We start from the raw sequence: 25799 nt of genomic DNA, 5'->3' as shown, positions 1-25799 counted from the left end.
CGAGCCACTCTGACGATCCCCCAAATCCAACATCCAGCTCTTTCCTGATTCTCGAGCAGCTGAACTCCAACTGTTTCTCTGCACATTGTTCGGAAAGATCTGTTTCTGTGCTTGGGCTCGTTCTAATCCTGACCTTTCTTGCGCTTAACTTTAATTGCACTTCGCGATAATTGCCGTCGTTTACTCGGCTTTCATAGTGCAGCTTGTCACTCTTCCGCGACCAGTCTGCATTGTTGTCACACGTCGCGTTCGCAACTTCTTCGTCGAGACATTGTCATCGTCGGTCGGCACTTACTCGTTCAGTACTCGAGTCACAAATCGTCCTTCTCAGTCGCGCATCGCAGACTCAATTGTGGGATTCCATCACGGCCCCTGTCTGAGTGCACCAATCAGTAGCTGTCTTGCTTCGATCGATTGTGCTTCAGCCGCCCGGCTTCTGCTTCTTGTCGCTTCCTCTACTCTCACCTTTGACTCATTTCCATCGGATTTGGACACACTCTACCTTCTTCCGACTTTCACCGCGCATGTTCTATCGTTGACTCGATTCCAAAGTCTGAGAACTTTGCCAACTGGTCATCTCTTGGCCGCACCTGGCCGCGTCGCCCCACATGAGTGGTAATGCTGCCGCTCAACCTGTAACAGGTACTGTTTCACCCTCGCTCATGCGACCTGTGACCGTCGCATCCTTATCAGATCTGAATTCTGACACTCTTTTGACTCTAGGTTCCGATGTCAACAACGCCACATCCGAAAAGACACTACAGAATGCGCTGAACATCCCACCTCGTTCGACCTCACAACAACCAACTACAACATCGGCGCCTCCCACGAATCCTGACCATACGAGTGAACCCCCTCCAAGCCCACGTCGCGGATCGAAACGTAGCCTGATCAGTCGGAGTAGACAAGGAAGCAGAAGCAGTCGAAGGTCTGCGCGTAATGCTGCGAAAGCTTTAGAGTCCAGGGAAAATCCACCTGCTGTGCCGCAAAACAATGTCGCCCGTCCTGAACGTAAGCAGAAATCTGGAGGGTTTCTATCCTTTCTAAACTGCTGTCGAGCTGATGAAGACTCGGATACCCTCAAGTCAGAAGAACCTGATGTACCAGCCAAGCAAAGGAAGATTGAGCCCACCCCACAACGAGCTGCTATTCCAGATGAGCCTACTGAACCTGTCATGTCCGAGAAGACGAGGGAACAAGAGCCCCAGCATGCCGAGAAGCTCGATCCCCCGACAATAGTGGATGAGAAACCTGTACTGTCGGAAAAGTCAAGACAAGACTCCCGGCCGCGAGTTGGCAGGAACGAGATATCTCACGATAAGCCTGACGTTACTGCTGTACCATTATCTGGTTCATCTGACCTGCCAGTGTCCCAATCCGAGTCTTCGTCACAGCCTGAAAGCAGTCGACAGGCTGACACTCTTTTCCATGATCAAGTCACCGCTGCCCAACCTCAGACTGTTGAAGCAATTCGACCAGACCAGCAACCTCAATTGCAATTTCCTCCACCTCCAAGAGATGACCGACGAGATCTCGACACTGACATGGTCGATGCGCCCATCGTGCCACCTGTCGAGGAACAACACGTTGTAGATGAGCCGATCCAACCACACGATGTCGTCCCTGTACCCTTACCCCCACCTCCACCACCTCAGACACGCAACAGGCAGGTCATGGCAAACCAGACTTCCACCGATGTGCCTCCTGTTCCAACTTCCGAGCCAGAGAGGAAGCAGCAATGGCTATTACCACCTGTTCAGTCACATCTGAAAGGACGAAAATGCTTGATTCTCGATCTAGATGAAACACTCGTGCACAGCAGCTTCAAAATTCTCAATCAAGCAGATTTCACAATCCCAGTGGAGATCGAAGGTCAATATCATAATGTCTATGTTATCAAGAGGCCTGGCGTTGACCAGTTCATGAAAAGAGTTGGTGAGCTGTACGAAGTCGTCGTCTTCACAGCCTCGGTCTCCAAGTATGGCGACCCCTTGCTCGATCAGCTAGACATCCATCATGTCGTGCATCATCGGCTTTTCCGCGAAAGCTGTTATAACCATCAGGGCAATTACGTCAAGGCAAGTACTCGATCACTTCGATCCGTACTCGTATGCTAATTTGGAACAGGATCTTTCGCAAGTCGGTCGCGATCTGAAGGAGACCATCATCATTGACAACTCTCCAACCTCGTACATCTTCCATCCACAGCATGCTGTACCAATATCGTCCTGGTTCTCCGATGCACACGATAACGAGCTGCTCGATCTAATACCTGTATTGGAGGATTTGGCCGGATCGCAGGTGCAGGATGTTAGCCTTGTGCTTGATGTTGCATTATAATCCCTGGCAACCACTTCGAGAAAGACCAGCGTCAATTACATCCAACTTCCGCTTGACGTCGACTTGATCAAATACAGACGAAGTATTGGCCAACCCCACGAAGAGTTCACCAAACCAAAGTCTTTCGAGTTCACTTTCGCATTACCACCACCCTTTCGAGATGGTATTTCCTTTGTCTTTTTTCCAGCATCGCGTCGGTGTTACGGGTGCTTCGACGAACGTCAAAAAGCAGGAGGGCCAGCATGCACAGTCTGACGAGCCAGACACAGTTGCTGCTCTTTGAAGATTATTGCGTCGTTCTTATCTCTGTTGGATTCTGTTTCACTTTTGCTTCCGACTGTACAGGAGCTCAGAGGGCTTGTTGTTGCACATACGCTCACAGGAGATGCAGCGTACTGTTCATGGACAAAAGCAAGCATAATTTACATGCATGGAAGGTTCATTTGTACAAGGTGGAAAAAAGAATATCTATTGAGGTTTATGTGGTAGGAGAAGCGCTGGCGTATGTGAAAGTTCTGTGAACAGTAATCAGGGTGAAGAAATGGAAGAAGAGCTGGGGGTGCACATAGAGCAAGGCACACTGTAAGTAAGTCGCCTGGAGTCAGATGCGAGAGAAAGGACCGTGTCTGTAGGAAGCAGAGAAAGTAGGAGAGTGAATGAAAAAGCCCATCATAATTCCTACTGTGATTACCTTTCTGCCCTTGTCCAATTAGCAAATCGCCTTGCTGTTCTATTCGTGCTTCTTTGACCTGTGGTGATTTGCATCACCTCAAAGCCGCTGGCCTAAATTCCGTAGGAGTAAATAGAAACTCAACCTTGCATACAATCTGCAATACTCAGAGGAAGACGTGGCATTGAGCACTGCACAATGTCTCTGAGGCGGCTCTCAAGTTACATGGTGTGCTCAGAGAGCCGGAAAAAAAGAGCAATAGCAGAAGAGTGAAACCAGACGACTAAGGGCAATTCGACCAAGCGAGGACTTTGTATTCCCGACTTCTCAGAATAACGTTGTTGCTCTTCTTCTTCCTTCTCTCAGACCCGAACAATACCTACACAAATAGCTCCCAACTCCTTCATAACATACGCAATGACAAAAGAAAATGAGATGCACTAAAAACCATGAAACCAGATAACTCCTTGATGTGTGCCGGCCGCGTCGTTCTCGGTCAGGACACTGGCTCGCATTTTCCGAGTTGTAGCTTGTAAAGAATGACTTTGGTGAGTTGTTTTTTGAATGTGTGCCTCTTAGTCAAAAACGAAGATCGTCCGTGTAAAAAAAAGCAACTGTTGTCAAAAAAGTGAGGCGAGCTGACATCGTCTTCAGAGATCTTGGAGCTGAAAACCCGTGTTTCTGTTGCTGACCAAGGAAGAAGCTTGGTTCCTGTCGTGTGACTTCACAATATGGATCGTCAGATTGTACTAGATCAGTCAAGCTTTCAACGGCTAGATGTAGTACATTCTGTGACTGAGCGCGCTGCCTTTGCGCGGACCCAGAGGCAGTCTGTGGGCAGGATTGGTAGTCGGATCATATGTCTCCGTTCTACTTAGTCTGAGTCCAGGGTTGTAGACTCGACTCATGTAGATGCGGGCACGAGTGCAGGCAAGATCTGCGTAGTAAGCTGGAGGAACCAGTCCAACAGTCTTAGTGCAGCGACCATAAACCCAACACAATTGATACACCTAAAAATGTTAGAGAGTGAACGCAGTGATGAGAGGAATTGACATTTGTCGCGACTTACCATTTCAGCGATGTCGTAGATGGTAACAGGTCTCGTTGAACCTGTCTGCGAATTTACCATCAGCGTTGTGATTTCGTTGTGGAGAACCACGTAATGTGTCGGTCGGGTGGTACCTTTGATCGTGTCTTGACTGACCAGGAAGAAATCCTCGTTTTGGCCATATGTGACGCCGTTAAAGACTACAACACCAGAGGCTGGGTTGTCAAGCTTGGCGAAGTCATGGCGATTGTTGTTGTCGAGGGGACGGAAGAATCTGCAGTGATGCCTCTTAACCGCACAGATCAAGAGAATCTCTGGCATAGAACATCCAAGCTCACCATACTTTTTGGTGATACATCTTTGGAGTTGTCCCAACTCACGACTTCGGCACATTTCGAATTGCTCCACTGAGAGACCATCACGGAAGAAAATGATACGATGCGGCAGAGACGCGTCTCCGTTAATGCGTAGCCAGGCGTCAAGGCGCTCCTCGAGCATTGGTTCCAAACACTTGACTTCTTCCTGGCCTTGCCTGTACTTGGCCTCGTCCTCTGGACGGGGGTTGGTGCGTAGACTTGCTGGGAATTGATTGAAGTGCTCGTCAGTGCTAGCTACCATAGCGGCGACACTTGGAGCGGGCTTGACATATTTGCCATTGGGATGAGTCTGATTAGTTAGCAGACACTCCCGAAAACGCTCAACAAGGTGGACTTACCACGTCTATACCCACAAGCATGGTCCCCTTGCTGAGTAGAGGTGACCTCTTTTCCACTCCTAAATGATGATTGACAGACCTCTCGTCGGTCTTGAGATTGAACTTGAGCATGAGATTTCCGAGCTGAGCCCCGTTGGTACTGTATTGTGCTCGTCCATTCTTGCCAAGCGATTTCAGGAGGCAAATTGTGGGCAAGTCAGCCTCAATATCGCCCCAACGTTTGACGATGTTGTAGAAAGGAGCGGCATCTCCCGGTTTTGTATGTCCAATCATGAATAGGAGAAGTTTGATGCTCGAAAAGCGGTTGCGAAATGCACGCAATCCCGTTAGGAGGTTGCCGTCCAAACCTATCCGATGGTGGTCCCAGTCAAGCTCGCTATATGTCAAGTTGGCGTTTTTGAGACCGTACTTGCCAACATGATCATTGTCGAAAGTCTCGACTGTTCTCCAGATATCCATGTCGTTCGATTGGTGTCCGGATCCGGGATTGTAGAGCTCGACGTACGACCAATCCCCACTCACATCAGCACCTTTGGCAAATTGCTGGTTCCTGAGACCCCATGATGGCGTTTTCAGTGTTGTTACCAACGATTGCGCTGTTGGTGCTCCTTGCGTCCTATAAAAGAACGGCGGCCATTCCAATTTGTGGTAACCAACTCGCAAGGCGTCATTCGCACTATTCGGATGGGTGAGGCCAAAATGCTGGGTCTATAACGGTATTAGCAAAAGAAACATGGCATTGAGATGGCTACTGCTTTTACTTACTTTCAACGGGTCTAACCTGTACATAGACAAGCCACGACCTGTGATCAGATTCCAATTTTCTGCGGGAGGTCTGGATCCCTGTATGATCGGTTCTGCATGAGCCTTGTATGACTGACCTGGAAGAACTCGCAACTTTGAAGCGGGCTGAAAGTTGTTCGAGCCAATGCGCACCACGAAATCCGAAGCATCTACAGCCGCATTGTGTGCTACACAACGATAGTTAGCATGCCGTCGCAACGAGACACTGTTTTGGGTACTTACTAGTATTGAAATAGGTGTGGACAGACGTGAAGACTTCGTTGCTGTCAAGGAAGCTTACGTTGCCCGAGGTTGGCTCATTCTGATCGTGCCAGTATGTGCTCATGCCTTTCTTGTTTGTAAGTGGCAAACCTGCGATAGTGAAAATTGATTCCCTGACCTCCCCAATACTATCGTCTTGAAACTTTTTCTGCAGTGCCGGGCTTGCTCGCCGATAAGTAGTCATGACACGTAGACCCTTGACAAAGTCTTCTGTGTGCTCCCAGCTGGGTTGTGATGTTGAACGGAAGTCCCTGATGAGTTGGTTGACAGTTTTCATCTGATCGCGTGAGCCATAGTGAAAGCAACCTGTGGTTGTGTTGATATTGAGCAATAACGGGTTTGATGCTTGATGAAGTCCTCTGGTAGACCTGAAATATCCTGATAGTGCAAGCAAGAAACCAGGCTTTCGGAGATCCCAAGCATAACCGTCGCGAATTGGATTTCGATTTGACCTCATAGAATCACTCTGATCGAAGTCGAGGTGCTCCGGCACGTCGTAGAACTTCTTGTCTCCGTTGAACGTGACTCCGGGCTGACGCTGCTGATTTGGCGTTCTTTCCATCAACTCATTTGGCTTTTGGCTTATGATGATGTTCAGGGCACTCTCGACTTGACCGAGAGCACTGCGGGCGGCCCCTACATCAGCGAATCCCGCGAATGGTGGACCATCTCCCCTGAGGTATTGAAGTATGCGATCCACCGGTACAACCCTTTCTTCGCCAAATGTGATGTCAAACTTGTTACACTCAGCTCGGGGCCTCACCTCATCTTCGTCATAGTAATCGACGGTGATTGGCTGCTGAACAAGTATGTTACTGATCGACGCGGAAGTGACAAGATCTGTTTTGAAGTTGCTGGCGAAACCGATATCGGGGTGCTGTGAACGGATGTCCTTCAGCAACAGCAGGATGACTCGTCTTTTGATACGTGCTGAGATCTTCTTTTCTTTATTATCACCATCGGTAGTGTTGGAGGAGTTGTCTACCTCTCTTTGCTTTCCCGCAGCTCCACTACGTTCGCATGGTGGCTTAGGCAATTGCTTGATATCCAGGGAGTATTGGTACAAAACCTGCGCGTTGATACTGATTGGAAAATGGTTTGTGTTCAACTGCCTAGCCTCGGTAGGTCGTGTTCTATGGTCACTTGTTAATGAGATGTGGGCAGATTGTGTAGTGTCAGCTGTGTCATGTTGGTCGGCATTTCCAGACGCGGCCTGCTTGCCTTTTTGTTGACTAGGGTCCTGGGTTTGCTGAGCAGGGGATTGGGTTGTTTGAAATCCTGTGGTAACGGCTGCTGTACCTGAGTACCCAGAAGCAGTACTGGAGTTCTGGAATCTAGCGGGAGCAATGACCCCAGCTGGTTCACTTGCAGACGAATCGTTCCTCTTGCCGTAACCAGTAGTGCCAGAAGGCAGCTTGAGCTGCGTGGCCAAGGACTGGCTTACTGAGCCCGTGGGCGTGGGAGGGAGCCCTGAGGGTGTCACAGCAACTCCTCGACCCGAGAGCTGACTCCCTTGATTGCTCGAGCTACTTGATGTCTGGATTGGGTTGTAGCCCGGAATATTTCGGTTGCTGGCAGCAGCATTATTAGCAGCATTTTTCTTTTCGTTCTTCTTGCGTTTCGTATCTGCGCTAGGCATTGTGTAAACCTGATCAGGATTGTTCGAATATTTGATGATGAAAGATGATAAGATCCTAAGTTCAGCACTGTCAGCTCGTGGTTAAGTACCAGACGTGGTTGCTTGTCAACGACTTGCCAGTATGGAAAATTTGCAACCACAAACGTCTTTGGATCTGCTCAAACCGTCGATAGAAGTGTTTGTAGCTAGGTTTTTCGATTCGCAAACGAGTCACAAACTGTGTTCAAGCGTCAATCAAGTCTGGGTTGCCGCTTGTACCTGGCCAAATTCAAACCACAGCAAAAACAATCTGGCAAGAGATGAGGAAGCAAAGCTTGTATGGTAGTAGATAATTGTCTCGTGGCAACACCACTCACCTGCCGACATTGCTGGGTCATGAGGGATGTGTAAACCTGGAACTCAACGTATTCAGCTGCCTCAAGGAAACATGATGTAGAAGAACATTCAGCTCGGCTAATGGAATGGCCTCGAAGAAAAGGTATTGTCGGTCCTTTCAGGCTAACATCAGCATCCCCAGCATACTCTTCCCACCTCTCTTCCTCTCCGCAGCCTTCTTCTCCTCCAGCGCCCTATGCTTATCCAGTCCGGTGATACGATCAGCCTCAGCAGCAGAGACCGTCTCATACCTCTCATTGGCAGGTTTCCGCCTGCCATCTTCTTGTTTGAACTCTACCCATTGCTGCTTCAGGGACTTTCTTCCCTTCTGCGAAGCGTCGGTTGGAGTCTGAGCGCGTTGGTTGGGGACATGAGAGAAACTTGGATGATAAGTACTGGAGGTGTCTTCGAGACCGGGTGGTGCTAGGGACAGTGTATCGTAGTCAGGAGGAGGAGGATTGTCATGCTCGCTGCTTTCTTGCTGTCGTTGTTGTGTGGTAGAGTTTGCACGCGACGCTGGAGGTGCTGCTGCTGCTGGGTGGATCAGTCAGTCGCTACGCCCCACTTGCGTCGAGCTAAACTTACCTTCGCTGCTTCCCATCGTGGTAGACTTTGTTGACCTTTTACGAAAGTTGTGTAAATTGATACTCGCGATTTGCGTTCACTTATTGCGAAGCCGGGATTGTCAAGAACTCCTTGTCTATTTGACTCAGAGCGTCTTCGTAAGGCCTGGCTGAAGGTAATACTCCTGACAGCAGTGTCACGTCCATCAAATGACGTAGAACGCCTACTATACCTTTTGCAGATCCTCCCTTCACAGCCTCTAATTATCTTGCATGCACAATTACTAAGCTCTAGTCGAGTAGTTAGATAAGGCGATGCACAATGGTGCCTGAGAACCAGACCAATGAAAGTACATGCAGACCATCGGTCAACCCAACCAGCAACTGCTTGCTAAAGGCACTGCCCCAATTGTACAACCACACCCTGAGCCATACTCAGCAAGTATATCATGAGTCAGCAGAGCAAGCATCGACAAGAGCCCGAACACAAGATGAAAAAAAAGATCAAAGACGGATATCCAAATGTCTCCAGAATAAATTTTAGAGCAATAATTGCGAAAACTCCTTGAAGTTCAACTCCCGAAAACACAACCGCCTGGCCAATATCCATGTTCATTCCGAAGCACATACGAAAAAAAGTCGTCGTCAAGTCGTAAAAGTCATCGTAATATTCATCGAGAGTTTGTTAGCATTGAGGTTCCGTCGCACCTGAGCCGCTGCCATGATTGTGCTCAAATGTAGAACATGCGCTCACTCAAGTCACCAAGGTCGAAGTCGAAAGCTTGTGCGTCCTCGTCCTGCTGTGTTCATGGTGACCCACCTGTATACCATGCACGAGCATAGCAGCGAGCTCTGTCGCATGCGAGGTCTGCGTAGTATGCTGCCGGCACAAGCCCTACTGGACAACTACATCGTCCAAAGAGGTAGCTCAATTGATGTGTCTATGTCAAGTTGTCAGGAAAGGCAACACTCTCAACTTTGGGGTACATACTGCTTCAGCGACATGCGTCACGTTGTAACCTACTTCCTTGGAGTCACTGTGTAGAAGGCCTCTGAGTTATTCTGGTTGACTTGAAGTTCCGAGCCCTTGGTCTCTTTGGATTTGTCCGCATGTTCGCTCTCTTTCTGAGCCTTGGAAGCTGATTCTGACTTAGGCTTTGGCTCCGGTCGCTGGATATTCGTGATGTAGTAGCGATACAACACATGATCCTCCTCATGCATGGTTTTGAAGTCGTTTGTCCTCAAATTACCCGCAAAAGGAATACTTTTTGGTGCTGGCAGACAACTAGCTGTCTGTATAGATGTGACCTCGTCCTTCACAAGAAACACTGCAGCTTGGCACTTTGGATGTGCCACCCTTCTACTCTACAGGGTTCGAGGCCTTCTTGCCCCCACATTTGTTGGATGCTTTACCTTTGGCCATGCTGGATCAAAACGGAGGATGTATAGGGTGAAGAAGAAGGAGAAGAATAAACATCATGACTTGAGCAGCTGGGAAATATATCTTCATGACGCACATCGAGCAAGCTGATCCTTTGCTGCTGTCAATCAGATTGACAAACCTCTAGATATCGAAGAAATGGGATCCGAACCTCAACTTCTGGCATAAATGTATACACAGGAGGCTTAGGGAGGGCAATAGTCATGTCGCAAGCATATAGCTTCCCACAAACACAAAATACGTGCATACAACACTGTCTTCAACATGATTGCGAAATTGCCAAACGTTTCTGAGCAAGAGATGTAATGGTGTCAGATTGTTGTCGAGACTTTCAGCGTGCCAGTATCAATTTGATGATAGTTAGATTGCAAGACTCAGTAAGAGGCGTCTGTATTTGTGCAAACCGTATTGATTGGGAGCAAATATTCGGCAGATATAGCTGCTCGACGACACAATCGTACCTTCCTGAGAAGTTCACGTGTTCGAGGTGCAGAAAGTGTAATGGAGATCAGAAATGAGGAAATGAGATGTACTCGAGCAGTCGAGTACTACACGAAGCCTACGCGTCGCGCTTCGTCTTCTTGATCAGCCGTAGAGCCACCTCGCTAACGATGCAATGAATTTTCCAGAATATTGCCAGGTGACTGCTTTGGCTAGGAAGGATGCTTCACAATTAATTTGAACGCATACAATGACATTATAAAAAGCTTAGACTCTTTGGTTCTAGCACAGTACATCGTTGGAAAGTGGAGGCTGCTGAAACCACTTTCCCTCCAGTACTTCTCTCCCTATTGCGACGTGATCGTGATGCTCTCGTTGGACAGACATGAAGACTTTCTAGTCTGCTCCACCTTGCAAGTATTTGCCCGGCTTTGGATGTTTAGAAGAACTTCCCCTTCACGTCGCTAACACTTCTCTCGACCCCGTCCTCGTCTCTTACCACACCGTGATCCCTCTCGACATTGTCATACCTTCGTCCAGTATAGAAACTTGCATCTGGTGCAGCAGGCCTGTCGAAAGCGTCGAAGCGTCTTCCGGCCCTTTTGGCCAGCATCCACTGCACGCTAACCCTGAGTGCAAAAGCTGCTGCTGCCCAGAGCAAGCCACCAACAGGTGCAGCCACAAAGGCACCAAACGCGGACCAGTCGCTCGCGTACAATCCTTCTTCAAGGAGGAGGAGACGGCCAGCCCTGTTACTATCTCCATCATAGTAGACAAGCCCGAAGAGGAAGATGGTAAGTATGCCGCCAAGACCACCAACAACTACTTCAAAGCCACGCCACCAATAGCAGCGAGAGCTCAGGCCGATCACCAGGACTGGAATGCTGGACGCGCTGATCAGATCGGAGATCAGGTAGATCTGCAACACACTTGGGCTCTTCAAGGCAACGACGACCGTAGGTATGAAGACCACCACGATAATTGCGCGGATCACCCAGATGTTGAGCTTGTTACGGAAAAGATCGTTTGAGCCAGTCGAGATAATAGCAGATTGAAGCGAATCGAATGCTGCTGTGCTGAGTGAGACGACCATTACAAGAACAATGCCGACGACCCAAGCTGGCAGAGTCTCGAAAAGTTGGAACAACTCATACCCTGAAGGCTGAGGCGGATTGCCGAGCACTCCCGACCAGCCAGCAAGTAGACCACCAACACCAACAAGCGTGAGAATGATAGTGATGACAACCACAGCGATGGAAATGCCGATCCACAAGTCTTTGTCTGTCTTGGCAGCGAAAGTTCTCATCCAGAATCCAGACAAGAAGAAGTCATTCGTCAATATAGCCACGGGTAGAATATAGACGAGCTGCCAGCCAAGGAGGCTTGCGTCAAGGTAACCTGATGTATCAATCAGGTCCCGCTGAATATCAGTCTCAACTCCAACTGTGATAACACCAACGATAATCAAGCCAATCACCATGGCCCCTTGGACATTGTCAGTGATGAAGCTAACTCTGAAGCCACCTGCTGCTGTATAGACGGTTGTGACGAAGCACTCCACAATTACTGCTGGCAGACCATTGAGGCCTGTAAGAAGATTGACGACTTGCTGAAGTGCTGAGAGCTCGGCTACAAGATAAAGCCAGATAGTTATCAAGCTAGAACAAGGTTAGTGTTGCACGAAATCTTCCTTGATAGAGCTTACGTCAGAGCTGACAGGTACAATCCTGTAACAACGCCATATCTCTGTCTTGTCCACTCTGTAAGGACGAATCCTTCAGGACATTTTCGTCTAATGATAGGTCCTAGAATGGCAAACACAAAGAGTGGCAAGCTAGAAGAGAGCGCATAGACCACCAGACCCTGCACACCTGCAATAGCCGCAATGTTTGGATATGTGAAAAGAATCCCTGAACCTAGAGCTTTAGTGTGGTAAGAAGCGAAGTTAGCATGACAACTTTGTGGGATGAGGAGTATGTTAGAAGCGGCAGCACTTTTCCCACGCAAGCATTAACTTGATCGAGTCATAACGGTACAATCTCAGCGTCATGCTCACTCTGGCGGCTCAATCATCTCTCTCACGCAATTTTTTTGTGAAAGGTGGATGGTCGAGGGAACGTAAAAGTTCATGCCAAAGCTTGCAATCGGCGCCCGTAGTGCTTGCCATGCTTTCCACAGACCAACTCAGACGAGCCAATCGTAGATTTTGTCAGGCCGAATTGGCTATGGAAAAGCACAGCGATCATTCTGATGCAAGCGTACGAACCTGAAATGTGCCACGAAGGCAAAGTTCTTTGGAAATGGTGGTTTTATGTGCGATTGTTCGTCGTCGATGATCTCGTAAAGTTGTTGCTGCCGCTTCAAGTTGCATGCGCAACCGGTCGCAGGCACTCACCCGAGGCGATGAAGTTTAGGGCAAGTGGTATGCCTGACTTTCGGTTAGTTGATCTTCGCGAAATTCGACGAGGGGGCAGTGGCTCATTGTGCGTGACTGTACCCTTCTGTGTTCGGTTTGCTGAAAGCCATTCGCCTTTCGACTGGTGACGAAGACGCCACGCAATGGCTAAGCCAAAAACACTGGTCAGTAGTGATTAGTAAATATGACCATAGTTTTTGAGCTTGCTTTTCAAATTCCCACATACAGAAAAGCTGCATATGTGCAGTAGATGAGGGCGTTTGATGCTGGTTGCGATGGCTGACCCATCTTTGTGATCTGATCCTGGAAAGCGGGTCACTTTTGTTGCAAAGTAGCTGAAGTGAGCAGGAGTAGGAAACCAGCAAAGAAGAAGACTTCGCGCAACACTGGCAAGAGATCGGGAGCGAGAGCTTGATCAGATCTGGTCTCGTGGGTGAAAGATTGCTGTCAGAAAGTCTAATTGCCAGCTTCGCGCAAAAACTTTTCATTCAATTTCATGCAGCACAACTACTCAGGCAGTAACCCCACCACTAATAGAATATCGTGGGGTTTGTCCGAGCTAATCAAGCACATGTCTTGGACACCGATGGTGGAAGACAAGTTCGAGATATTGAACATCAAGTACTCTAATCGAATCACAAGTTGCGCGTCCTCTTCATCTTCCTTGTCATCTTCTGCCACCCTTCACACAGCTCATACACGACTGTAGCACTAGCGTTTATCATCGATGTGATTAGGTTTCCAGGTTTGGTCCGCAAGGATCTTCCACGAACGAGAGCTGAGTCGCCCATGTCTGGAAGCCACGATGCGTGGCCTTGAAAGCCACCGCATCACGAATGTTGGTAAACCGAAACACCACGTTTCGACTACCTCGACGGTAAGAGTCCACGATCATCTCGATCTCACGCACAGCAGAAGGACCCGTGGCCAGTTTGTTGAGGTCCCTCATGGACAACTCATCGTCAACTTCTTCAGCAGACACCACTCTGGTGGCGCCACAATCGAGATAAGCTTGCAGAAGAGCTTCAGCTGGCTCGATTCGCTCTGACAGCTCGACGTAAACAGTGTGTTGCTTCCGCTTGTGCTTGAATTGAATCATTCCTCCTTGCAAAGAGTTGAAGTATCGACGGCACTCCTCAGGTTGTGCGAAGGTGACCTCAGCTGCATGCTGCTCCGGAAGCAACTTTATCTTGTCGAGTGTGCCACCACAGACGAGCGACTGAACGAAGGTATAGTCGCATGACGCTGGTAGATTTTTGATCACCACAGTACGGTGCCCTTGACGCTCAGCAGTACGGCTCGACTCGTCCACTGGTACGTCAGCAACAACATGGTCTGCTACCGTTGTGACACCAGGGTTCACGAGTGTTTCCTCAGCCTCAGTCACAACTTTTGTTTCATGTTGTGTGTTAGTGTGGGGCTTATCTGCTCCATTTGCCTCTCGAGCTTCCCCATCTGGTGTCAGTGTAGAGTCGGTATGTGAAGCTGCTGAGTGGGCTTCGGAGGCGCGTGGTGTACGAGCTTCCAATGCCGTCAGTACTGGAGCAAGATCTATGCCACTCTCTGCTTTGGCGTCCTGATCATCTTCACCTTTGTCTACTTTTGTCAGGTCGGGTATCGAATCCGGTCGTCTTGAGTCTGGCAGGCCGACTACGGTATCTATTCCCTAAATTAGCTCTGTTCATTTAGCGAGAGTCCAGATAGGGACAATCTACCTGTACTCGTGGTCTCTTTTCCAGCACTTGCTATCTGTTCCTGTTCAGAATTACCACTGGCCTCGCGCTCTGTTTCGGTCTCGGCTTGGTTGATTAGTCAAAGCTCGTTTGGTGATGAAGGAAACTTACCATATTCTGCTTCTGGGACCTGGGACTCTTGGGTGGCAGGGTCAAGTATGAGTACATGCTGCTCGTTCAGGACAGCTAGCTGTTGCTCCCCGCCACTAGGAGGATCACACTTTGGTTTCGGAGTCTCAGGATAGAATCCCTTCTTGAGCTTTTCGTACATTGCCATGGGATCGTATTTCTTGCCAAAAGCAGCATCTCGGGAATGAGGGGTGATTGCGGCAGGTCCGACCCTCGACAACGTCGGTGTCGACCCGTGGTGAACGTTCGCGGCTCCAGTATGTGAGACGTCGGTTGTGCTATCCATTTGTTGTTCTTGACCTGACTGGTTTCCAGTGACGGCTGCGAATGCTTCTGATGGTGTTTGAGCAACCGCTGGCTCCGACCATCTACTCACGCCCTCAATATCCTGTGCGTTGATCTCTGCTATTATTTTCTTCTGAGTTGGAGTCAGATAAGGTGCTGACTGGGTCTCATCAAGCTTGTTGACGGCACACAACTTAGATGGACATTGTAAAGGAGTCTCGTCGGATCTCCGAAAGGCAACACTCACGACTGGTGAAGGCTTCGGTGAGGCGCCGGGGTATTGCAAGGCTTGACTTAACTCGTGCTGCTGAAGAGGTACAATACTTGATAGTGTTTTCTTCTCCAGTTGTGCCTCCGGCTCGGGCTTAACAACATCTTCAGAATCAGGATCCACTGGAGCAGACGATACATTTGACTCTGTGGATTCCAACACGATGGATGCTTTCTCGAAACTAATCGGCTGTTTGCGTAGTGGGATTACGGCGTCGCCCGCATCGGTAGCTGTATCCTACTTTGATTTAGATGGGTTTCTGGAAGGCAGCATCCATCATAAACTTACCTTGATCTCGACACTTGCTTTAGTCCATGGTTGACTAACGACTCGATCGCCTCCCCTCAGGTTAGGCTTTCCAGCAGTTCGCTGTGCCCATAAGACGAAGTGATCGAGGCTCGATACATTGTCGTAAGTGGAAAAATTAGCAGCCTCTCCAGCCATGGTTTGAAGGTGAAGTCAAAGCTACAGGTTGACTTCACAGGTCAGTCACTTCGTCATTCATGTCATGAGAATGTTTGCTTACCAACGAGTATAGCTGTCGCTGGTGACGACGACTGTGGTTACAACACTGCTTGTCGTGTGTAAAATTGCGAAAATGGATATTGCAGGGAGATAGAAGACAGGTGAAAGAAATTGACGCGTCGTAAAAGACAAATAACAGGGATAGAGATGTAGGCAGGTGCGAGGGCAACGTGATCTTCACTGTGAGCCCTGCAAACTTTCTTCTACCCTTCACCACGAATAGCAAATCGCTTCACAAACCAGTGGGATTGCTCTGACTCTGCTGTCATGGTCATTCCCCCCAACAACAACGCCGTCGCTATGCTTGAGACAAACCTAAACAACATACGGTGGAGGATCAATGTGCTCCCAGTTCTTTTCGCCATCTTCTGTTCGTTCCTTGATCACTTGCAAGCCCCTCCTCCCACAGAACCCATCGTGTTTTGCCATTCTAGCAACGTTGCGCCACTCCCCTTGCCCTGTCCCTGAACCATCATCGACCCAGACTATCTCGTCGACGGGCTGCCACATTACTTCGTCACGTCTAGAATTAAAATCTGGTAGGTTTACAAGCAGATCCGCAATAAAATGTATGGGAGTATACAGTTTCTCAAATCTCCTTGCTAACCACAACCAAGACAGAGTCCGGCTGTCATAGGCAACTCTCACGTAAGGGTTCATGTAGATACCAGGATTGCGGACATCTGGACTTTGTATATCCGCCTGAATGAGGCAGCACTCTGAGGCATCCCACCATAAATCCGTCTCAGCTCTGAAGTGATAGGGCGCTGTGAGATTCGATGGACTTTCGTTAGCAGCTGTTCTGATGGATTGTGCTTCGCCATCCCAATTCTGAAAGAACCTAGCATCAAAAGCAGCCATCCCACCCCAGCAGCTCCTGACTCGGACTGCGTCACTGTCGCTGAGTACATCGTCAAGAGTGCTGTCCCCACCGATCGCCGGAAACCACGGAAAGAACGGCACTCCCATACTGAAACCATCCAGATCTCGTGTCGCAAAGGTGTCGTAGAACTTGAAAGGGTTGATAAAGTCCACTGCACATGCTGAGCGGTACTGTGTCTGACCATCGGCATTCACATTGGTAGAAAAGAGAAGCTGAGCTGCATCGATCGGCTTGAACATAACATCATTCAGGTAAAGCAGCTTGTCAAATCGTGTTTGAGCATCGTCCAGTGGTTTCAGAGCTCGATTTCGGACTTCGGCCAGATACTCTATCCTCTTCACGCGCCTAGTGCCATCGTGTAATACGACATGAGGCAGCTCGTCAAGATCGAGATGTGGATCAGACACGAGGGTATGGTTGCAGGGTACGTGTGTCTTGAGCGCTGCCAAAGCATGCGAGGCCAACGGACCTGCATCGTTCTCGTAGATGCTCAGATAGACGTTCTCAGGTCCCAATATACCTATGAGCTGCAAGACATTCCTAGCCCAATCACCACTCGCAAGTTTGCCATTTGGGTCGAAGATACTAGCGGCAATGAAAACCTTCTCATTGTTAATATTGCCGCTGCCGGTCTTCCATCCGTCGTTGACACGAGCTTGCAGTGCCTTGTAATGTTTTGGCAACCTCGTATAAGCAGGAAAGAAAGCTCCAACAACTATAGTGATGGCAAACAAACAGCAGATCAAGCCACAGAAGCACAGCTGTATCCCTCGAAGCCAGGTGGACTGGCCACCTGGACCTCTGCTTCTCCTCTTGACTCGCCTTACGAGATTTTTCTTATATCTTCGCCAATGGGAGAGGCTCGCAATGTTTTTGAGAAAGAGTATAGGGTGAAAGCGCTGCCGGGAGGACTGCCGTGAAAGGAGAAACGCAGCTGAATCGTCGTCGTCGGTTGAAGTGTAATTGCTGTCGCCATAACTTTCGAGGGAAAGCCCTCGTGTCAACTCGTCGCCGTCGTCATATTGTTGCATCTTCAAACAAGGTTTCCCTCAATCAAGGTCTTGTACTCGAGGTTGAAGGTTCTGATCCATTGCCCTCGTTTGCAATAAGATCACGATTATCTTAGAATAGCGCGTGCGAAGGTGCTACGGTATGTTCACTTGAACGTATGTAAGATGAGGCAGCGAACAAAACATAGTACATGTAGAAGACGTACAGAACTACTAGGCTGAAGGATTCTGCTCAAGAGAGTGACCCAGAACAAACGCTCTGAACTTACACAACGTAAGCAGCGAGGCCGCAGCAGCTGCGGAGTAGGTAAGCCCTTGACTCCCCAGACACTGCATGTCTGCGATTCTAGGCTTGGGCCCCTTGCGCGCCTTAATCTGCACGATTTGAACTGTAATGAGCTTAGTCCAGTCCTGTGACTCCAGGACAGCCCCACAGCGGTGCGTGTCCCCCTTGTCCTTGAATAAGAATAGGCGGATATCGCCGCTAGTGCTATTTTCTGGAGCTGCATATGTGAATCTGTCCACTGAACGCTTCCTGTGTGAATGGTCAAGCACTTTCACTCAGCTCTGCTGCGCACAGAAGCATCGATGGAATGGTCACTCCAATGCTTGTTTTTTTGATCTGCTTCCATACTGGCTAGTGACATTGTATGACCCAATAGGCCATGCCCCTCGTCTTCGCTACAGATATCGGAATCCAAGACCGAATCAGGTACATTGTTCTCGCTGAAATATGTTATGGACGGCACAACGGCGATTAATTTTCAGTCTGTGATCCCTGGGTCATACTGCCAATTACCTTGATCATGCAGAGGTTCGATTATGTAGAAGTTCTAGAAGACCAGTAATACAGTCGTCAGGAGGAAGGAATGGCACCAATCGTAACATAGTCCTACGCTCAAATGTATGCACTTCGGAGCAGTTCCTCGCTTGGGAGCTTTGCAGAGTCGGCAGGGATGCTGAAAGTGGCAGGTACCATAATCAGGTGCTGCTGCTGACTCTCGAAATGGCGCTCTTGCCGCCGGACTCACAAGCGAACACAACTCAAGCATAAGGACAGATGTGATATAAACAGCAGGATTTCTACTTTGTGCATGAAATCACCTTTACGAACTGTAACCATAGGCACGATACCCGGTAAGGTGGAGATTTGTCTTGCAAGTCTTAGGATTTTAGAGCAGCTTAAAGTCAGTTCGTTCTCCATACAGCTGTCGAAATGGCAGATTGGCAGTCTATGAACTACAACCACCCGCTTCCTGATGTACAGAGACCATTTTCTCTCATCTGCCCAAAAGGAACCGACATTTTCGAAAAGCCTCCCTCAACGTTCAGATTCGATGCTCCAGTGATCTATACTACTACCTCGGTAGGGGCTTTCAAATCGGCCACGATTTCCATCGCCGGCGACTGGAAATATCGCTATGATCAGGGCGGTCTATGTTTGATTGTAGAACTACAGGATGGAACGAGGAAGTGGATGAAGGCTGGCATTGAGTTCTTGAACGATACTGCATGGGCCTCTGTGGTCACCAAAGATAGATGGGCTGATTGGAGCTTGAGACCCTTGCTCGAACCGGCGTCAGCATCAGCTCGAATACACGTTGAGACACACGAGGACAAAAGTCTTTGGGTTTACTTACTAGGAGAAGATGGAAGCAGATATCCAGTCAGAGAAGTCACTTGGTGGGGTGAATTCGAGGCAGACACAAAAGTTCATATTGGCCCTGCTGCTGCGAAGCCATCGACTGAAGGAGGTGATCTGATCGTCAACTTTACGGACTTCAAGCTCGCCACATCCTGACACGGGCTTCATAGGTTGGTAAAGCAAGGACTCTGACTGACAAAAGTGCAAACCGTCATTACAGTGAATACCTTAGGTAGATAATGCATCAGGCGTCGAGACAAAACACGCTAGAAATGAAGTTAATTGACGCTCGAAAAGTAGGCTAAAACGCGTTCGCAGGAAGGCTAAAACGCGAAATGTCATCACTGCACGCGAGCAACTACTGGTAATTACCCCAACCTCGAATTTCAGATCTACCAAGATCTGCCCAACCCACGTCTTCGCGAGGCGTGCGCCTGTCACCTCGGCCAGACAGCACGTAGCTGTTGCGACAAGATGCCGACACGTTCCCGTCAGTCCAATGCTCGGGCGACGGCACAACCCGAGGCAGAGGAAGCGGCCTACAACATTACTGGTCTTGATTTCAATGAGCCTCTGACATGGCGCGCTGGCAAGGCTATACCAGTCGCAGATCTCTTCACTAGACTGCAGAAGTTGTCCAACGAGCTACGTAACGTGGATGACCAGGCAATCGATGTCAAAGAAATAGCAGGGCTCGCCCAAGACCTGGTACATCCGAACCTACTAGGCCACAAGGACAAAGGTGTAAGAGCGTGGACTGTGGCATGTGTGGTTGATATCCTTAATATATGCGCTCCCGATGCGCCATACCGCCCGAATCAATTGCGCGACATCTTCACCGTCATCATCAACACTATTTTACCTGCGCTGGCTGACCCATCGAACGCCTATAATGCTCAGCATCAATACATCCTCGATCAGCTGGTGGACGCGCAGAGCATTGTGCTCATTACAGACATCCAAGACGCAGACACGCTGATTACTCAACTGTTCACAAACGCCTTTGATGTTGTATCTGGTTCAGGCAAGAGCAATTCAAGCGTAGAGCTGGCGCAAAGCGTGGTTTTCCAGATCACTATGATGCTCAACACTGTGGTAGACGAAGCCAATCTCCCGCAAGAGGTTATAGATATTATTATTGCACAATTTCTCAGAGTCGATCCGAGGAGCCACGAGCAGCCAGCTGCGACAAAGAGGAAAACAGCAGACGCCAAGGACAAGACCCAGTCGACTCTGCTACTAAAGAATTACCCTCCAGCTTACAACTTGGCCAAGTCAGTATGCACGGCCTGCTCAGAGAAAATGGCTGCTGCCATCAGTCAATACTTCAACGTCATAATCACAAATGCTGGTGGTGATTTGACTGACGATGTTGAAGAGAAAGCAAAATCACACAGGCGGCACGTTTCACCCGATAGTGACAACGAAGGACAAGATCAAGACAGTCTAAATGACCTGAAAAAAGCTCATCGTCTTGTGCGTGAGTTATGGCGAGCATGTCCCGATGTCTTGGTCAATGTGGTCCCGCAGATAGAGCTTGAACTTGCTGCGGACGCAAAAGCTGTCCGACGCCTTGCAGTCGAGACATTGGGTGATATGATTGCTGGAATTGGCCTTGCCGGCTTGCCTGACCTACCGACTCTTGATCCAGCTGCCTTTCCCCAACCGACCATTGAGACTGCGGATATCACAATACTGTCCAATAACCCTCTGCTGCAACCTTCTGCCCCTAAGCCATTCATACACGTTCATCCTGCAACATACCAAGCTTTCCTTGGTCGCAGGATCGACAGGGATGTATCCGTGCGTGCTTCATTTGCAAAAGCAGTAGGCCGAGTTTTGCTCACAAGGGCTGCAGGTAGTGCTCTTCGAGATGAAGAACTGTCTGCTCTCATCGCGGCTCAAGCTAAGATGCTGAAAGATGTCGACGAACGGGTTCGTCTGAGTGCTTTGCAGAGTCTGGAGAATTTTCCATATCATACGGTCGTCGACATGCTGGGTAGTGATGGTGGTCTTTCAGAGCCATCGTCTCTGTTATCGACTATCGCAGAGCGTGTGACTGACAAAAAACCGCATGTACGTGAGAAAGCGATGTATCTACTAGGATGCATGTGGGGAAGTGCAGCAAGAGATGTTGGAAACGTCAATGATCGAGTATGCTCTATTCTCGGTCAAATTCCCACGAGGCTTTTGTCATCAATGTATGTCAAGGACAATCATATCGGAGCCTTACTTTCAAAGGCACTGTATGAGTATCTTCTGCCATTGAGCTATCCGCCTATCAAAGGGAATATCACTATCAGTGAGACACAAGGCGATGGGGATGTCGCACAAGAATCGGTCGACCCTGATTCTCTACGCGTACGCCGCATACTTACTCTAATTCGTGATCTTGACGAACGGGCTAAGCCTGTCTTCTTCGGTTTGCAGAAACGCCAAGCTGATTTGAGCAAAGCTATCACCACATTCCTCAGAGCTTGTGAGGAATACAATGCAGGCGTTGCTGATGACGAGAGTGACGAGAAACGACTCAAGGAACAATTGACCAGATTCATTGATTCACTCTCGAGACAGTTACCCGACCCTGCAAAAGCCGTGAATGACTTGTGGAAATTCGCCAGGGCACACGATAGACGGGCTTATCAGCTCATCAGGTTTGCTATGGGTGCAGAGCACGAATATAAGACCATGACGAAAGCGATCAAGGAACTCAACAAGCGTCTACGCGATAATGGTATGGGAAATGTCCTTGAGACTTTGATGCCCATATTGTATCAATGTGCTCTGATCAGCTACAACCGGAGTCATATTCCAGCCATCATGGATTATGCGAGATCTCCTGACAATGGATTTGCCGAAGCTGCTCAAGAAGTATTGAGAGAGATCTCGGAAAAGGTTCCGGAAGTAATGAAGACTCATATTCAAGTGTTATGTGGAGAGCTCGAAGATATGGCGCCGTCCCAGAAGAACACGGAACCAGCATCTGCGGTCGACTCCCTCAAAGCATGTTCGGCATTCGCCAGGAGGTTTCCTGAAGATTTACCTAAGGAGCGTCGTTTCTATACTGCCATGCTGGCCTTTGTACAGTTCTCGCAATCTCCGAAGGCAGCAAAGCATGCAGCCACCATTACCCTTCTCGCTTCAGATAAGAAGGAAATGTACGCAAAGGATGTTTTGACCAAGGCAATCAAAGCCTGCAGTTCTGGAACCAACAACAGGCTTACTCATCTTGCGGCTATCTCTCAAGTCTGCTTGATTGCGCCAGCTGCTGCCAGTGCACAAGAAGATCAAATACTCAAGATTGTCAACGAGACGTTGCAGACCACTGAATCGAAGTCAATAGAATGGGACCAGACTGCTTGGTCGGATGAGATAGATGATGAGACTGCAGCGAAGCAGTTTGCTCTCAGGATTCATGTTAACCGTTGCCGCGGAGAACGTGGAAGGGATAACAAGGAAAAGTTCGAAGAGCTAGCCAGCACAGCTGTCAAGACCCTATTGGATGTCATCGAGCACGACGGAATTGTAGGCGGTAGTGAGGCACCTTCAACCCAACGCAATCATCTCCGCTTGACAGCAGCCAAATACATCCTGAAGCTCTGCCGCCATAAACAGCGCTGTGAAGAGCTCATCACCCCTGAGATGTTTCATACTATCGCCTGGATATTGCTTAGTCCACCTCATGGTGTGCGAAGTGGTCTTGTCCATCAACTCAAAAAGTATCTATCACAAAATCGACTTAACGCCCGGTGGCTGACATTGCTGTTCCTTCTACCTTTCGAACCAGACGATGAGCTGCGAGTTTCTACCATTGCATGGCTGAAATCAAGAGCAGACTTCTTCGCACGCCAACAGAAACAGGCTCGAATGAACAGCGACAAGAAGCCTGCCCAGAATATCATAGAACTGCTACTTGCACGCTTTATCTCGTTACTGGCTCATCATCCGGACTTCCCAGCCAAGGGTGACGACGACTATGAGGGTCAGATGCTAGATTTTGCCAAATACATAATCTTTTACCTCCAATGCGTTGCCACAGACGACAACCTTTCTCTGATCTTTCATGTAGCGCAACGGATCAAGCAAGCTGCAGACGCCACAAGCAACAGCGAAGAGATGGATGAGCGACTCTACATCTTGAGTGATTTAGCTCAAGCCACGATTCGCAACTATGCTGACCAGATGCCTGGGAGCGCTAAGGGAACAAACTTGCTTCAGACCTGGCCTGGCAGAACACATCTTCCAAATCTGTTATTCAAGGCAATTAATGGTCATGCTAAAGCTCAAGACATAGCTGCCAAGAATTATCTTCCTGAAGATGTCGCTGCTGGCCTTACGCATCTTGTAAAAAGAATGATCAGAAATACTAAGCAGAGCACATCGTCGCGACACAAGACACCGGCATCAGACAGGAAACGGAAACTATCAATGTCCATTGATGCCGACGACGACAACGACAACGAGCCAGGATCGACGCGCAAGTCGGCGAAGAAAAACAAAAGGGATAGAGCAGCATCAAGCCTGCCAATCCGAAAGACTCCGAGTAAAAGCGCCAAGAAGAGAAAGAGTGAGCAAGCAGCATTGAGCGTCGAGCAGCCGAGCCGAAAGAGTGTGCGAATGAGCTCAAGCAAAAAAGTCAACTATGAGGAGAGCGATGATGACGATGAAGAAGAGGGCGATGCGGAAGATGTTATCCCGTACAAGCCGGCTCCGATGGAGAAGTACAAACACAAGACGACGAAGGCGAGGGATGAGACTCCTGTCATTGAGGAGGAAGATGAAGAGGATGATGATGCTGGCGATGATCAAGAGGAAGAAGCTGCCTCGCCGACGCAGCAGAGGAAAAGTGCCACAAAGAAAGTTGGCCTGAGTGATGATGAGAGTGGCGTACAATCCGGAGAAGCTCAAGACGACGAAGTCGCGGCTGAAGAGCATGAAGAAGAGGTCATTGAGTCTGAAGACGCCGCAGACGTCGAGATGACGAATGGTGCTGACAAGGAACATGGAGATGATGTTCCGACCAACGATGAGCAGGATGCCATGGATGAAGATGAGGAGGAGGAAGAAGAAGAAGAAGAAGAAGCAGAAGAAGGGGAAGAGGCTGAAGCCGCTCCTTCGCCTCCGGCACCTAAGCGTAACGGAAAAGCGACGCGTGCCAAAGCTACACCACAAACTGCATCAGCATCAGACAAAACGTCAAAGGCGAAAGAGAAAGCGTCAAGTACGAAAAAACCTGTCAGCACTATCAAAGCCAAGCCTTCCTCGAAGAAGGACGTTGCGAGAGACAACTCGGCCACGACATCGCCTGCAGCGGTGACAGAGTCAACTAGGAGAAGCTCTAGACGGCACAAGGCGTGAAGTGCTGGGCTTCGAGGTCAGTGGATGTATGTAGATGTTACGAGAGTTAATGTTCACATAATGGTAGTGATGACTGTTTACAATTCATGTCAGTTGTTGCTTTGAAACGGCTCTATACGAATAAGAAATGTTTTGAGCCGAAATTTTTGTGTTCTTTTCGTACGGGTACAGCATGAGCGGATTAGCTGCTAGGTTGAACAGGTATATTTAGCTGCCTCTGTGAACTTTCTTAGCTTCGTTGTGTTTGGGCTTGTACCTATTCGTCGGGCTGGATACTATAGAGTTGCAGATTGTTCATGTCTTTTCATCGTACTTAGCGAGGATTGCAGCACTTTACGACAGCCTCGCAGGTGGGGTGCTCCTTGATCTGTTGTCGCAAGCAACTCATCAATGAGTCCCTCAATGTCCGTGGTCATGGTTGCGCGTGGCAGAGCTGGCAGTCCTGTGAAACTTCTTCCTGTCGTTTTGTCGTAGTCGTGTCAATATGCTCACGGGTATTGGCATTTGTGAGATATTGACCACATGAAGCGAGCTTGTTCGAGTCGATTGTTCTTGAAGGCATGTGTGCCTTCACCCTCCACAGATTGTATCGTCCGGTAAATAGTCTAAACGTCTTCTTTTGTGATATTCTCGTAACCTCGTCGTGGATTTCATTATTTTCTCGGCAGCCATCGTGGCTAGAGCTTGATCGCGGTTGTACGGTTCGGCCCTGAAAATTTGGACATATGCTTGCATGAAGTCTTCGTCAGAATTGTAGTTCTCGTAGGCTAGTTTACGAAAACGTTGATTAGCCAATGCGGTGGCATCGAGTTGTCGTATCCTCTTCAACTTCCGTGTATAGACTTCTGTATCCCAAGTACTACTGGTGTAGCCGTAGTAGACGTCGAGAGCCAAGTTTCGGAATTGCTGAGACACATATAGCAGCGAGTAAATCGAGGGCCCTGTATTGCGAATGTAGGGGCTCCGTAATTCTTTGACAATCATGTAGAGGATTTCTGGCGGGAGTTCTGACAGTGTTGGCATTCTGCTTGTGTCTTTGTCAGCTGTTCTCTAGAAACCATGCCTCTGGTGTGCTGAAAGATAACGAAAGTACATATGTAGATCTGGGGCGTTGGTTAGACATGGCACGTGGAAGCGTGGTTGAAATGAAGTATGTCGATCAAAGTGTCTCTCCACACTAAAACAAATATATCTTGGTTTTCATTGCAAGGCTCGACATTGCCACCTCCTTTAGACTCGCAACCAGA

The 25799-nt window shown here is 48.9% G+C and overlaps 9 protein-coding genes across 9 annotated transcripts; 2 read left to right on the top strand and 7 right to left on the bottom strand.

The window, feature by feature from the left end:
* Positions 1-608: 608 nt before the first annotated feature.
* Positions 609-2340, top strand: LTR64_007030 (uncharacterized protein; the record flags this gene model as incomplete). The annotated part of the gene is given in 2 exon segments (XM_064901355.1): positions 609-2108; positions 2128-2340. The coding sequence occupies 2 exon segments, from the start codon at positions 609-611 to the stop codon at positions 2338-2340; spliced, it is 1713 nt and encodes a 570-aa protein (XP_064752431.1).
* A 1443-nt stretch (positions 2341-3783) lies between these two features.
* LTR64_007029 (uncharacterized protein) lies at positions 3784-7477 on the bottom strand (the record flags this gene model as incomplete). Its single annotated transcript, XM_064901354.1, has 5 exons — positions 3784-4020; positions 4080-4724; positions 4774-5481; positions 5539-5744; positions 5800-7477. 5 exons carry the CDS (start codon positions 7475-7477, stop codon positions 3784-3786), a joined length of 3474 nt encoding a protein of 1157 aa, XP_064752430.1.
* Positions 7478-7970: 493 nt separating this feature from the next.
* On the bottom strand, positions 7971-8453 carry LTR64_007028 (uncharacterized protein; the record flags this gene model as incomplete). Its single annotated transcript, XM_064901353.1, has 2 exons — positions 7971-8383; positions 8438-8453. The coding sequence occupies 2 exons, from the start codon at positions 8451-8453 to the stop codon at positions 7971-7973; spliced, it is 429 nt and encodes a 142-aa protein (XP_064752429.1).
* An 890-nt stretch (positions 8454-9343) lies between these two features.
* On the bottom strand, positions 9344-9636 carry LTR64_007027 (uncharacterized protein; the record flags this gene model as incomplete). The annotated part of the gene is made up of 2 exons (XM_064901352.1): positions 9344-9356; positions 9440-9636. 2 exons carry the CDS (start codon positions 9634-9636, stop codon positions 9344-9346), a joined length of 210 nt encoding a protein of 69 aa, XP_064752428.1.
* Positions 9637-10736: 1100 nt separating this feature from the next.
* Positions 10737-13001, bottom strand: LTR64_007026 (uncharacterized protein; the record flags this gene model as incomplete). The annotated part of the gene is made up of 4 exons (XM_064901351.1): positions 10737-11955; positions 12003-12213; positions 12693-12874; positions 12940-13001. The coding sequence occupies 4 exons, from the start codon at positions 12999-13001 to the stop codon at positions 10737-10739; spliced, it is 1674 nt and encodes a 557-aa protein (XP_064752427.1).
* A 445-nt stretch (positions 13002-13446) lies between these two features.
* Positions 13447-15575, bottom strand: LTR64_007025 (uncharacterized protein; the record flags this gene model as incomplete). The annotated part of the gene is made up of 3 exons (XM_064901350.1): positions 13447-14372; positions 14558-15368; positions 15420-15575. 3 exons carry the CDS (start codon positions 15573-15575, stop codon positions 13447-13449), a joined length of 1893 nt encoding a protein of 630 aa, XP_064752426.1.
* A 396-nt stretch (positions 15576-15971) lies between these two features.
* Positions 15972-17885, bottom strand: LTR64_007024 (uncharacterized protein; the record flags this gene model as incomplete). Its single annotated transcript, XM_064901349.1, has 2 exons — positions 15972-17254; positions 17819-17885. 2 exons carry the CDS (start codon positions 17883-17885, stop codon positions 15972-15974), a joined length of 1350 nt encoding a protein of 449 aa, XP_064752425.1.
* Positions 17886-19668: 1783 nt separating this feature from the next.
* Positions 19669-24552, top strand: PDS5 (Sister chromatid cohesion protein pds5; the record flags this gene model as incomplete). The annotated part of the gene is made up of 1 exon (XM_064901348.1): positions 19669-24552. The coding sequence occupies one exon, from the start codon at positions 19669-19671 to the stop codon at positions 24550-24552; it is 4884 nt and encodes a 1627-aa protein (XP_064752424.1).
* A 570-nt stretch (positions 24553-25122) lies between these two features.
* Positions 25123-25575, bottom strand: LTR64_007022 (uncharacterized protein; the record flags this gene model as incomplete). The annotated part of the gene is made up of 1 exon (XM_064901347.1): positions 25123-25575. The coding sequence occupies one exon, from the start codon at positions 25573-25575 to the stop codon at positions 25123-25125; it is 453 nt and encodes a 150-aa protein (XP_064752423.1).
* Positions 25576-25799: the final 224 nt, after the last annotated feature.

The sequence above is a fragment of the Lithohypha guttulata genome (assembly GCF_036872675.1).
Source record: "Lithohypha guttulata strain CCFEE 5908 chromosome Unknown scaffold_5, whole genome shotgun sequence".
NCBI lineage: Eukaryota > Fungi > Ascomycota > Eurotiomycetes > Chaetothyriales > Trichomeriaceae > Lithohypha > Lithohypha guttulata.
Note: the sequence above shows the minus strand (reverse complement) of the source record. Positions and strands in the feature narration are given on the sequence as shown.